At 34.8% G+C, this 14,876-nt stretch overlaps 1 protein-coding gene across 4 annotated transcripts in view; it reads left to right on the forward strand.

Moving 5' to 3' along the window:
- Window positions 1-12,212, forward strand: part of CARNMT1 (carnosine N-methyltransferase 1) — a 25,228-nt gene extending 13,016 nt beyond the window's left edge. For all 4 annotated transcript variants that reach the window (XM_044445898.1, XM_044445895.1, XM_044445897.1 and 1 more), the window contains exons 5-8: window positions 867-1,045; window positions 2,793-2,906; window positions 3,360-3,463; window positions 4,886-12,212. In XM_044445898.1, coding sequence (XP_044301833.1) covers window positions 867-1,045; window positions 2,793-2,906; window positions 3,360-3,463; window positions 4,886-4,996 — 508 coding nt within the window. In that variant the 3' untranslated portion in view covers window positions 4,997-12,212. The remainder of the gene's footprint in view (window positions 1-866; window positions 1,046-2,792; window positions 2,907-3,359; window positions 3,464-4,885) is intronic.
- Window positions 12,213-14,876: the final 2,664 nt, after the last annotated feature.

Raw genomic sequence — 14,876 nt, forward strand, 5'->3', positions numbered from 1 at the left:
GCTGGTATCACCATATGACAGGCAGGACAGTAAAAGAAAATGGCGGAGGCACGGTTGTCATTTGAGGAGCGCAAACCCATTTTGAAGTGGTATTTGAAGTTTTTCTGACTTAACACCCCTGGACTTCTTTCTGTGGGGGCCCTTAAAGGATGTGGTGTCCCATAGAAACCCGGCTACACTGGTGATACTCAGGATGAAATTGAATGGCAGGCACAGCAATATGAGTGGACACTTTGAATAACGTTGCTCATGCAGTAGTTCGCCATAATCAGAAGTGTCTGGATGCTGATGGTAACCACTCTGAGCACCTCTTGTAATTGCAGAAGTCAAACATGACTTGTATTCATCTTTTGTTATCAGCATATATTGAGTATTGCCATTGTAATACAGTTTTTTTCCTTTCTTAAAGTGTGTATACATTTTTGACACCCTCTGTATGGGTCAATAATCAAACATTTAATATGAAATTAAATAGCTGTAGGCTACCTTTATAATCAAAACATTTTATAAAGGTCATGTCTCTTCAATTAGGAATCCCAGCACTTTGACATATACAAATACAAAAATGGTAATGAGAGCTTGGAAGTAGACTAGTGAGCAGTATGGAAAATGTTTAATTTTAATAGTGTTGAATAAGTTTCATAATAAAATATACATTTAACTTTCATTATTGCTTTGAGAATGTTAGAACTGACTATATTTTCTTAACTTTTAAACTGCAAATATCTTCTTTAATTGTCTCTTCTATAACCCTGTTATAGTATGTTATTAAGGGTAAGCTTGTAGTGCTGGTAAAGTGAAAAAACCAGCAGTTTTTGAAAGGCTATTTTCTAAGTGACACTGTTTCTAATGATCTTATATTACAGATGCTGTGCAACTAATTCCTATAAACTATATCCCTGGATACATCAGTTTAGCAATAACAAGAGATCTGCCGATCAAATACAGCCAATTTATTTTCCCGATGTTGACCCTCACAGTCTTCCTCCTGGTGCAAATTTTTCTATGACAGCAGGCGATTTTCAGGAAATCTACTCTGAGTGTAGTAAGTAAGAAAAAACATAGATGATAACATTCATGAATGTACTAAGTACCTGTTCAGCTACGTAAAACGACACTGTTAAAATATCCTTCTGCATCTTGGTGCTCTAAAAATGCTTTGGATTACGACTTCCAACATTCCTAACCATTAACAATGCTAGTTGGGATTGATGAGAATTAAAAGCATGGTACCAGCTGGAGGACCCAGTTTGGGGAACACTACTGTAAAATAAAACTTCTATTTTATATTGATTAATTTTTTGAGAAGTTGTATTTTTCTTTTTAATTAACACTAAAACACAAGATCTAACTGGTGTTTTTTTGTTTTGCTTTTTCCCATAGATGCCTTGTAGTAATTCTCTACTACTTAGATTTCTTTGGTAGGTGAATCAGGTTTCTAGTTCTTTGTCTTCATTTTCAATACAGGACAGGACAGCCCTGAAAAAAGAAATTTGGGGGTCTTGTGAATGGGCAGAGGCAGCTTTGAATCTAATGCACCCAAAGCTGCTCTGTCCTGGCCCACCCCTCACAAGGAAGGGTGATCCCTCACCTACACTAGCTTAAAGCAGGCATAAGGGAATTTCCTCCTCTGAAAACCACTGGAATGGAAAGCCATGTTGACCTGCCCCACACCCACCAACCAGTGTCTGCCCCGGTTCGCATGAGCTGTGGATGATACTGCCCCCAACTCCCTGCTGATCTTTTATGGATGATTTACTAGACCATTTATTTTTTGATTGCAAACCTAAGAAAGTAAACTTTTACTGGCCAGTTTTCAGAATGCACAGATCTTTTAGCTTGTTATTTTTCCACTATAAGCTGATTTGACAAATAATTTAATTACTTTGATGGGTATTATGTCAAAAGGATCATCTACTGGTACTTATCTTTTGGAAACAGGAGATGTAGCAATGTTGTCTTTGATTGCAGTCATCTTGGGTAAGGATCTTTGGTCCTAAACATTCAAATGGAATGGGTACCTGGGAAATCTGGGTTCTAGTCCCCACTTGGCTGACTACTGGATGACTTTGGGCCAGTCTCTCAGCCGAACCTACTTTACAGGGTTGCTGTTGTGAAGATAAAATGGAGCCATGTAAGCTGCTTTGGATTCTTCACAAGAGGAAAAAGGGTGGCATATACATGCAGTCTTATAATAATAATTCGAAGATTAGAAGGAGAAATAGAACAAGCAGTTAGCATTTGTATATAACGCATGTAAGTCCCCAAGACGCTGCAGGATCTCTAGATAGACTCACTGCTGATGTTCAGAAGTTTGTATCTGTGATGTACATTGGCTTGCCCATCTTCAGGCATCCTGTGCAGTGTCATGCTTGTTACGCATGAGCTTTCTTGGCTTTCTAATCTGAATCCACTGTTTACCTTTTTCTGAATCCGTTGCCTGCCACAAGAGTTCAAAGGGTTTAGTTAAGGGATGTTATTTCAAGTTAATTCATGCCTAGTTTACTTCTCTCATTGTATACAGATGATGAATTTAGGCCCAGGAGATTCAGAAGCCTTATTTTTGAGAAATAGCTGGATCCTACAAATCACAAACAGAATGGGGTTTTTCTGCTTTGGATCTTGCCCCTGATCCCAAACAGTGTTTGGAACACTGTTTGGCTTATATACCTGGGAGAGAACATTGGTAGAAATTCAAGATTTTCCTTTGAGCACACAGAATGCCTATTCATTGTGCAAAGCTGGGATTTACCTTAGTTTTAAAGTGTGGCTAATATTTTTTCTTCATACAGATATATGGGATTGCATAGCAACCTGTTTCTTCATAGATACCGCACATAATGTCATAGATTACATTGATACAATATGGAAAATACTCAAACCTGGAGGAATATGGATCAATTTAGGTAATTTGCTGAACCATTTGCACTGTTAGAATTGGGGGTGAGGGGAATCCAGATATATTACTTGATGTTGTTTGAACCAAGTGAATTTTAAGCATTTGACAATCTTATTCTTTAAATTCCTATCCATTTTGTAGAAATTTCCTTCAAAACGACTAAGGCAGATACAATATAAAGGGTTGGATCCAGACTTAGTCATGCTTAGATTAGAGCCTTTGAAATTTAGACTTCATCTAGTCATAACTAAATCCATGAAGGTTAATGGGTCTACTCTAGGCATGTCACAATCTGAATAGAAGTTAAGAATTCCAGTGAGCAGATAGAAAATATTTTTTAAAAGTGAGTATTACAATGATAGTTCTTGAACTGTACTATTGATAGGGCATGCAGAATTTATAAACATTATTACCAGAGCTTTGGTAAATGAAATGTACTGATTATTCTGATGTATCCTAGGTCCTCTTCTTTACCACTTTGAAAATTTAGCAAATGAATTATCTATTGAGCTGAGCTATGAAGATATTAAAAATGTTATATTACAATATGGATTCCATATAGAGGTAAGGGTTTTGTATTAAATTAATGGACCAACAATATCAAACATTGGATATTTGAACTTATTTATTTATTAAAGCTTTTATATACTGTCCACATTAGCCAATAGGCTCTCTGAACAGTTTTCAATAAAATTAAAAATATCTAATACAATAAAACAATACAATATAGTAAAACATAAATATAAACCATAATATCCCATCCCCAACCAATTAGAGTAAAATAAATGGTTATCGAACAATAAACAATCCATAGTGATCCAACTACAGTATATAATACAGTATAAAATGGCATTAAAAATTCCTATTTTAACATGTGAAATACTGGGAAAATAAGGAGGATTTTGCCTGGCACTGAAAAACAGAGAGACTTTTCTCCAGGTGCACCTCTCTGAAGAGCTGATTCTACAATCAGGGTGCCACCTTGGGCTGAAAAGACTCTTCCCTTTGTGACCACCTTTGTTAAATCTTTTAAAGGTGGCTTCTGAAGGAGGAACTCAATAGATGATCTTAAGGACTAGGTAGGCATATATGGGAGATGTCCCTTCAGCTATCAATGCCCTAAACTATTTAGGGCTGTATACACCTTAAAGCAGGCCCAAATTTCATTTGGTAACCCAGTGTAAATGATAAAGAACACATGTTATATGATCTTGCTTTGCAGGCGTTGTGAACAAGCAAGCTGCTCTATTCTGTACCAACTACAGTGTCTGGGCCATTTTCAAGGGCAGCCCCACATAGAATGTGTTTCAATAGCCCAGACACAACTGCCGTACCCAACCTAAACTTCCATTTACATCTTGTAGCACTTCATTATTATGTCATTTCAGTCACATGATGTTTATAGTTTATAATTGAATGCCAATCATTTGGCATTGCCAACATGCCACCAAAAATAAATTTGAGTTTCTGCATATTTGGGAACTGTCTTAGGTATATGGAAATGCACACATCTATTGATTAAAATAATTTAAATAAAGTGACATGATATGGGGCTGCCATTCTAGAACAAATGGAATGTTGAGGTGTCAAGGGCTTAAATTGACCCGCAGTGAAGTTTTAAAAGCTGTATTTACCTGTATTTCAAGATCAAAAAAATGAAAAGGACATCTTTCCCCTTCCGCTCCCCAGAATCCTTTTGACTTGATAATAGTACTAGCACAGAATCTTTTAATTAAAAAAAGTCCTAGGATCTCTTATACTCTGCTGATTTTTATTTCAAAATGTAGCTCTTAAGATCTTGTTGCCTTTGTATTTTATTATCTGTAGTTCAACTGTTTTTCTTTCTTTTATATAAACTACCTGGGGAATTTCAGTTAAAAGATACAGAAATATCTATATATGTAATGTCTATATCAGTTTAATAATTAACCTCAATATTCTGAATGAAATTTACAAAAGAGCATTCAAGAAAATGTTTGTTTTCAGGTGGAGAATGAATCTGTTTTGACAACGTATACCGTGAATGAGCTATCTATGATGAAATATTACTACGAATGTGTGATGTTCGTGGTTAGGAAACCAGAGAGCAGTATGTGAAATGGATCATCCAAGGAGGGAAATGCTGGCATTTTGCTGATAATGTTAATGCAAAATGCCCTCTAAGTGATGTCTGGACACAACCTTTCAGCAGTGGTGCCTTCTTACTTCTCACAGAATGTATTTCTTTTTTTTTTCTTGTTTTCTCATATGGTCTCAAGACAGGAACTTATGGATATCTGTATTTCAGTAATGAAAATGGATTGCAACTATTCCTACAGTTTTCCTCTAACTTATATTTACTGTTTTTCCTTTGAACTCCGACATTTTTAACATTCACAGTTCTCTGTAATATACTAAACTCCCTACTGTCTGTCTTTAAAAGAATACTTAACATCATATTGGATATACGATTGGTTTCCTTTGTCTCACATTGTATGTAAGGCAAATACAAACAGCTCCCCCCCGCCATGTGAATGTATTTAAATATTTTTTGTTGCCTTTGCATCACGCATGACTTGTTTCCTGCAAATTTTACAAGTAGTTTTTACTAATTATCAAAGAGATGCAGAATGGTAAGCAATGAGTAAAACTTAAGGTCACACATTCCATTATAACCTTTAACATGAAACTGATATTGAGGGCTGGAACTCCTAATAATCCCACTTTCATGTCAAGCAGTTGACAAAGCATTTGAAATATCAATAGGTGGTAGAAGTCATTAAAATTAGTAGTTGAGAAGATGAGACAGTTAACAGTAATCCTTATATTGTAATACTTGAATTGCTTGGAGTAGCCACAGTCCAACCTCCAATAGCTGCAGTTAAATATACCTAATTCTGTGAGGGATTGTCTGACAATGTTAAGGCAGGGTGTGTATTTTGTATAATGGAATTAAAACTCAGGAAACAAAACCAACTTTTAGTACTGCTTTTTGAGACAGTAACATTGGCAGTTCCTCTGAGCTCACCAACCCAGAATGTGTATGTTAATACTGCGGATGATACAACTTTGATGAAGCTGTTACCTAGATGCACTGCCACTCCAAGCTACCACTATTTAGCTTGATCTGCTTGTCAGAGATTCTTATCTGGATTTCATGTGACCATCACTTATTGTTTACTACACAGCTTAAAATTCTAATTATGGTTGGAGTTACGATAATGATTTCTTGGGCTACCAGAATATATAAAACATTTCTTTAAAAGATAACCACAGTAAAATTTGCTACTGAAATAACCACATTTCAAATCTCCCAAGACCTGAAGATGTGTGAGGTTTGTCTCCTCCAGATCAAATAGGCTGACTTGTTTGGCAAGTACAATCCAAATTGATTATGAAGGACTAAATGAATTTACATGGCTTAAAATTATTGATCTCAAATTAAGGGGATGTGAGTAGTTTTTGCTGAGAACCAAATAATACAAATGCACTCCAGTTTGTGGTTAGACATTGCTAGCAATGTCTGGTTCAGCAGTGATGCTTTAATGTAAATTAATTTAACATGTAATGAATTGCTCAGTAAGCAAAACTGTTCTAGTGATGAAAGGGTACAATCCTGTGTGTGCTTAGATAGCAAAAAGGCCTACAGGTCCCACCATGCCCTAGCCAGCCATTTATGAGACTTGTAGCCCTTTCTGCTACCTTAAAGAATTGTATCTTAAATCGAATAGGTTGGCATGTAAGAATTCAGATTTGGTGTTTGGGTTGCTTTGCTCTAGTACAGATTGGAGGAAAACTACCACTTTAGTAGACTTTCCCTTAAATATTTTAGGAACCATCTGAACAGCATTTATAGTTCCCAAAAATGCCACAATTTTCCCAGTTTGAGCAAGGATGCAATCTTACAGCCTCCCTTAAGCTCCTTAGCTGGAAGCGAGTTCCACTGAATTAGTGGAACTTAGTTCTGAATAAACATTTATAGGATTGTACTGTTACTTTTAGCAAGTTGGTACCTATGCTTACAATAGTCATTAGTGAAATAATGTGACAGTGCTTTAGGAAGCATCATCTGTAGCTGATCGCTGGTTTCACATGGAGCTCCCTCTATTAATATTGCTATATCACTGCTAGGGTGGGAGCAAAGTTTTGGGCTTTGCTCTTGCAGGCGTGTGAATTGAGACTGAAGCAAGAAAGTGCTTGGTAGTTAAATATACATTTATTCCATAAACAGTTAATTTTACTATGTACATCAAGTTCCTTGAATTAATAAAAACCTGTTAAGGCCTTAGATTTCATATTTGGACTTTATCCAAATAGGACTTATTCTGTCTTTCCAATTGCTTTATTATTTCCCACTCAAACATCAGTTACTATTGAGAGTGTTCATCTATATTTCCTTTCTGAAATTCAGCAATAATTAATTTATTATTCAGAAATAATTAATTTCTGAATTAAGATTTTTTTCTTCAATGCATACAAGAATTTCAGAATAAAGGCAGGGTAAATATTGATATTAGGCATTAGAATTGTATTTCCATTATTTATCTCTGTAATTCATGTACTGTATATGATAAGATTAATCATGAATTACTCTGTGTCTTTGTTATTCTGTGATGTTTATATGCAAAGTGGAAATTACCTGATCGGCAGTATTAACCTTTTACATCTAAAATGCTATATAGAGTAACATTTAAAGGTTCATACTCTGTCAATTAAATTTGAGTAAACGGGAAAATGTAAAATAGCTTGTTTCAAAATAAGTTTACAATCAGCTGTGAAGGTGTTAACTGGAAACTTTACTGCAAAATGACTTCCAGTTTATTGGTGACAAGTAAAATGGCTTTTTTCTCTACTAGCCTTTGCTCTAAGTATGGCCAATATTTTGTTGGCTTTTCTTTTAATACTGATCTTGCTATATGTAATGTCTTTAATGCCTTTTCTTCAAGGTTTATTAGTGGCTAAATACAAAGAACCAGGAACCTGTACCTCAAGACTGAACCTGTGCTTATGTAACTGACTTTTTTTTTTTAAAGAATACCCTTGTTGTGACAGCAAATGAATCACCAGCATCATTGGCATTGTAAAGCAACATGGCTCTGTTTTCACTTGCCCCATTTATAGAGTATCTGTATAGGTACAGCTATGTAGATACCGCAACGGTTGTGCTGTAGAACTACTCAGTTGAACTAAGCTATACATGCTGAAACATGCTAAAGTCAGCAAAAGTCCATTGGTGACTTTAGTAGGTGTGCTTTTACACGATCTGGCATTTGTTCTAAACCTCATCTGTCTGCCATATACCCATGCTGGATTAGATTAAGGATCCATCTAGTTCAACATTCTTTTGACAGAGTGGCAAGCTAGCCCCCTCTGGAAACTCAGTTAAGACCCTGCCCAGAAACTGGTATACACAGGCAATCTTGCCTCTGATGCACGTAACTCTTGGGAAATAGCTTTTGATAGACTTAAGCTCCATGAATTTGGTTACTTTCCCTTAAAGCCATGTGGCCATCACTATATGTTATGGTAAACATTGCTGTGTTGTAAGCTTATGACTAGCTGTGGTTCCTCCTGTCCCCAAGTTCTGGGTGTTCTTGTGCACTCTATCTAATTTAGTTACATGGGGCTGGACTGCATCATGTCAACAGAAAGGAAAACTGATTGTGTAATGGATTTTCCTTCTCCCAAATTTGCTTCAGAGGGCTGAGGAACCCTCTGGAGATTTGCAGTAGGAATAGAACAGAAAGGACAGTTGTACAAGCAGACTTCCATATCCACAACTTTGGATCAAAGCCACTGCTTTAGTCCTATTCAGAAGTGCCTGCCTTCTTGCTTTCCACCTGCCCTTTAAATCAATGAAAGGTTGCAGGGCCGGAGTATTTCTATAAAACAGCTCACTGACGTTCCCTATCAATTTAACAGAGGAACCTTAAGCATAGCTGTTTCCCATCCATTTTTCTCCATTCCCTGTAAGCACACAGGGCCTAGGCTTTAGCTGCACAAGTTATATCAGTGCTTTGGCACAGGTTAGAGGAACCTGGTGCCCTCTGTATGCTGGATTGCAGCCCATCAGCTGTAGCCAGCACAGCTGCTAATGGGGAATGATGGAGTTGCAGTCCTGCAGCAGCTGGTGGGTTACACATTCTCTATCCTCAATTTATCAAGTACGCTGATGTGAGTTTTAGCTCACATGCTTAGACTTTATTTGAAGGATGGCATTTCTGCTTATTTATATGATGTGTAGATGGTGCCAGCATTCACACAGTTAGGTTTAATAAGTATCACTTTGATATTTTCAGATTAAGTGTGTTGCAGCTAATGCATAATTTAAATCCATGTAATTTTGGTGTTTGTGTGGTTCACATAAAGCAATGCAAAATTTTGTCCTCTTTATGAATTTAGGTGAAATAATTGAATATTTTTTTCTATCTAGAATACATTTCTGTGGATTGGGTTTATCTGAAATAGTAGGGCAAATGTCCATCATACCTAGCACATACAACAAAAACCACACAGCTCTAATATTTTTATCTTTATGCTGGTGCATTTCGGAATGAAAACACTGGTGAGAAGACATTCTCCCACCAGTTTAAGGACTACTTTGACAGGTGAACTATCCAGATTCAATCTAAAAGGGTCTGGTGTGCTCGGATTACATCAAGACAACAAGACAAGGTAGACTCCCTGAGTCTAAAAACTGTCTCTGTATTTTATTATATGTTACTGTCTTTCCTCTCTCAATGGGAGCATTAATTGTAAATTTTCTGAAAGCAAGACCTTGAAAAGTAAGAAGCAATTTCTAATTTATTTACTTAAATGACTAATCAAAAGGGATACTTACTAATGATCTGATTTATAACTTAAACTATAAAGTCACTTATCAGCTGTGCTTAAGGAGGTAAAGCTGTAAGTATTTCAATGATGATAAGCTGACAACTTGAAGTTGCTGATATTCATTAAAAGGGAGAGAGAAAGCAATCTTTGTTGTTTAGAGATGCCATTTTCTTTGCCTTTTCAGTGTAAAAATATTGAAAAGTTTAAAAAAGAAACCCTAAATACATACGCTTTAAAAGCCAGTTTGAATATTTAATATACTTTAAGCATATTTTTAAAACAAAGAGAATTTGTATTCTCCTGGACAGCTGTTATCCAGACAAAGCAAAGAACTGAGAGCTTTTCCTTCCCCCACCCCCCTTGCCTTTTCTGCATGGAAAGAAGTGGAGGAGATTCTAGTGCCATGAAGTGGTTTTTCTTCAAAATACTAAAATACAACATTCGCACCATCTGGTGGACTTGAAGAAGATTACAAGGACCCTGAAAAAATATAGGGAGCAATAGATTTCCCTTTGTTTGCAGACACACTTGTGAAGAAAAAGAATTGCACAAGGACTTCGAAAAAATTCTACAGGATTGTCATCCTTAATAAATTAACATAACAAAATTATAACAATTAGCAGCATTATATACTAACATTAAGAAATCAATGTGCTAATAATTTTTCCCATTTCCTCCTCTATTCTTTCCTGACATTTGATTCCTTCTTCTTTCCTTCTCCTTTTTTCCCTTAAATGTAGTAATGCTTTTTATCCATCTTTTTACACAATCCAAGAAATTTAAGAATAGTATTGATCTTGCAGTGTTGGAATTGGGAATTGTTATGCATAGATTTAACATTTTTGAAATAGTCAATGAAAACATTGTATGACATATTTAAGCAGAAAATAAATAGAATAAAGAATAATATGGCAGCAGCCCAGTCAAAGGAAATGAGGAAGAGGGGTGGAACTGGAGAAGAAGATGCAGATGTTACAGAATTGATGGATAAGATTCAAGAGACATTAACTCAAATAGTTACAAATAAAACAAAGGAGAAAGCCCAGGAAAAGATAAGAGAAATTTCATGTTTAAGGCAGAAATTTTAGTTAGGGATATCAAAAAGGAGATACAAGAAAATTCAAAAGAACTTACAAAAATTAAGATAAACAGGAAATAATTGAAGTACGTATAGAAGGGCAAGATTCTGAGACTGAAAGGGTGAACCAAAGAATCCAAATTTCTGATGTCCAGAGTAGACATAAGAATATTTGATTCAGAGGAGTCTCTGGATATTTTGACAGGAAAAAAATCTTGAAGACCATCTTCATAACTTCTACAAGATTATATGAATATTTAAAGGAACTTTCCCAACATTGAACAGGTATTTAGAATATACTCAATCTTTGCACTTAACAATAAATTGCCTCGCAACATATTGGTCAGATTTACAAACAAGAAAACACAAGATTCTCTATTGAACAGAAGAGGATCTCTACTAAAAAAATAACTGGGAAAGAAGTACAGATTTTTCAAGATTTACCAAGAAATTTGCTATGAAAAAGAAATGGCTTCCTTTTCTTAAGACAAATTCTACAAAGGAAAACACAAGATATTGTTGGATAGTCCCAGTTGCTATAAAAGTAGTAGTGTCTGAAGGGATAATTAAAATTATAACACTAGAACAAGCCAAGCAGCTGACAGAAGAATTACCAACTGAAGCTAAATTCAAAGAATCTGAAAAACAAATAGAGAAGATATACTGTGTATCAAAGAAACTCTACATGTAAAGGAAAAAAATGGTCATATTTAAAATAATAGCAAATTGGGCAAAGTTTTTGAAGTTTCAGCAGTTACCAAAATAAAAAAAGGAGTTGCAATGCATGTTAATAATCAAGGCCTCAATGTTATAGAAGAATTAAAAGACTCTGAAGGAAGATTATCCTTAGGATTTTTGAATGGTAAGAAATGTAGATTGGCAACAATATACATGCCTTGAATAATGCAAAAGAAAAATTTTATGAAAAATTATTTCAGTCACTATTGGATTTCCAAGAAGGAGAAAGATTGATTTTTGGAGTCGTGGACCAAATAAAGATGATACTGATGAATGGAATTATGGACCAAATAAAGTTAAGTCTAAAAAAGTTAAATGGGGTGAACTCCCTAGAAATGTTTTCAGTGATATGAAATGCTACCATTGGAAGATGCAAGGGAGCATAACACAAAAGTTAGAGATTTTTTTTCGGAGAGACATCAGATATATTCAAGAATGGATAAGTGCTGGATTTCTAAAACTAAAGAAGTTAGAGGCTGCAAAAATCAACCAAAGATATTTTCATAATCTAGTAGAAATAGTATGGCGAAAACAGCAAGCTAGAAGATGGAGATTAAAGATAATCATCTACTACAAGAACATAGTCTGAAGTGTGAAAAAGATTTAGAAGAATTTTATAGACTTAATAATAGAAGGGATATTTCATGGCAGCAATATGGGAAATCAGTAAAACTTATATGAAAGGAAATCATATAAAGGAAATAACCATAGCCTCAAAGAAGAAAAAAGAAAAGTTGGAACAAAGAAATTACTTGAAATAATTCAAATATTGGAAGAATAACATAAAGCATCATTAAATCAATTTTAATTGAACTTAAACCAATTTGATATGCTTGAAACAGAAGAAGTTAATACTTCTAAAACAGAAGCTATTAACAGAAGTTAATATTTTGAACACACAAACAAGCCTAGAAGATAATGTCTTAATCAAACCAAAAGGAGAATGATAACATGGCTAAAGAAAGGCAGTGGAATTACTCATGTGGAAAAAGAAATATAGGAGCAATCCACTTTTTTCCCCTCAAAAAACCCAGTCTTAGAAGATGAAATGGGGCAATATACAGAAGAAGCACGTATTGAAAAATTTACATCTGAACAGAGATACTGGATGCTATCAATTGATTTCAAGACTGAAGGAGAAAATACAACTAGGAGAAGGCATTTTAAGAGAGATGAGAGATTTTGAAACTTTGATTACACAGAATGATCACTTACCGGGAAGACTTTACAAACTGTTACTGCACTATGATACTGAAAGCCATCAAGATAAGAAACACATGACAATCTGGAAACAGAATCTTGGTGAACAAATATCTGGGCCGTGAGAGGCTCTTTGGAAGAAAGATATTAAATTCACTAGTCAAGCATTAAGAGAAAATTGGTATAAGATGTTTTATTGGTGGTACATTACTCCAAAAGATATTGGGAAAATAGATAAGAATTACAATGCAAAATGTTGGAAATGTAAAAGGGTACATGGGACCTTCTATCATATGTGGTGGACTTGTGAAATAACACAAAAAAATCTGGAAATTGATACATGCAGAAGTGTAGAAAATCTTTAAAATTAAGTTTCCTATGAGTCCAAGAACATGCATTTAAATATTGTGCCAGACACACTTTTAAAAATATGTCATAATATTTATTTATTTATGAAATTTGTATGCCATCCAATTACTAATGTCTCTGGACGGCTAACAGCATAAATAAATTGATGACCCACTCTGGCTGCAAATACAGTAATAAAATATATGACATAGGCAACAAGAATCACAATAGCTTCAAAATGGAAATCACTGGAGCCTCCAACCATTGAAGAATGGAGTAAGATTAGCAGAACATGCAGAAGACCTTTAGAAGAATTTAATGACAAATAGAGTTTTTATTGTGCTTAGTATGATTAATGGAAGTTCAGGGGAGTTTGGAAGAGAAAAAGGAAAGCATCAGAATTTGAACTGGTTAGAAAATCTGTTGATGTATAGAATAATGATTCTTTTTTCTATTTTGCAAACTCTCATAGAGCATGGAAAGATATGAAGAGAGTTGGTTATGGGGGCTGCAGTATATAGGCTGTGTTGTTTGTAAATCCCTTGGAAATTTTGTTTATTTTGTTCACCTTAGTCTGTTCTGTTTATATTACTTTTTCCTTTGTTCTGTATTTTTTCCTATGTAATAGTGTGTGTTGGGAAAAGAAAAAGAAATATCGAACAGTGCTATTACCATCCAAGAAATATCTCAAGCTATAAAGAAAACAATTTAAAAGATGCTAATGAAGTAAGAAGAGGAAAATATTTATATGTATATGAGAATAAGTTTGACTGGACAAATAATACATAATTTTAAGACAATTATAAAATAATATGGACAAAGATTCAGAAAAATCTACAGAGATGGTCAAAACTAAAAATGTTGTAGCTGGGAAGAATTACCATTCGAAAAATGAATGTCCTATGTAAGTTGAAGTTTCTATTTCAAACAACAATTTTCATAAAAGGATAAGCCTTACAAGAATGGCAAAGACAATTGCGCACCTTCATTTGGAATGGGAAAAAAGCAAGGTTTAGATTTAAAGTATTACACAATAAAAGGAAAGAAAGAGGAGGTTTAGCAGTACCTAATATTATATTACTATGCAGCCACCCTGGTTTGGATTGCAGACTGGATTAAAAATTCTGATGAAAGATTAATAAAATTGGAAACAGCTGATTTAGAAGAAGGATTACATAATTATTTGTGGGCCAAGAAATTAATCAAAAAAGATTCAACACAAAAACCATGTATTAGAGAAGGTTTTGTATTCTATAAGAAGAAGAATTAGCCATCCAATCTCTCCTTTGATATCTCCACTGAAGCCGATTATGACAGGCATTTAAGGAAAAGCAATGATTTTATAACATGGAGATATGATTGACCAAAAAGGAGGAATTAAACCTTGCCAAAAACTCGATGAAGAAGTTGGTTTCAAGACTGAAAAGGGAAATGCAATTAGGAAGAGGCACCATAAGAGATCTGATGGCATTTGAAAAGTTGATTTTACAGCAAAAATATTTATTAGGACAGATTTACAAGAAATTATTGTGATATGACAGTGAAACTGAACAATTTAAAACATGTATGATAAGATGAATGCGGAATTTGGAAAAGAAATATCTTTCCACCAATAAGAAACCTTATGGATGAAAGATACAAAATGTACAGCTAGTAAAGCACTAAGAGAAATTTGAACAAGACATTCTTTTGTTGGTATATGACCCCCAAAATATTGAAAAACGGGACAAGAATTATATTGGAAATGCAAGGTGCTGGATATGTAAGGAAATGGACTGGGCTTTTTACCATATGTGGTAG

The sequence above is a fragment of the Varanus komodoensis genome, unplaced genomic scaffold, assembly GCF_004798865.1.
Source record: "Varanus komodoensis strain SLA01 unplaced genomic scaffold, ASM479886v1 scaffold5, whole genome shotgun sequence".
Taxonomy (NCBI): Eukaryota; Metazoa; Chordata; class Lepidosauria; order Squamata; family Varanidae; genus Varanus; species Varanus komodoensis.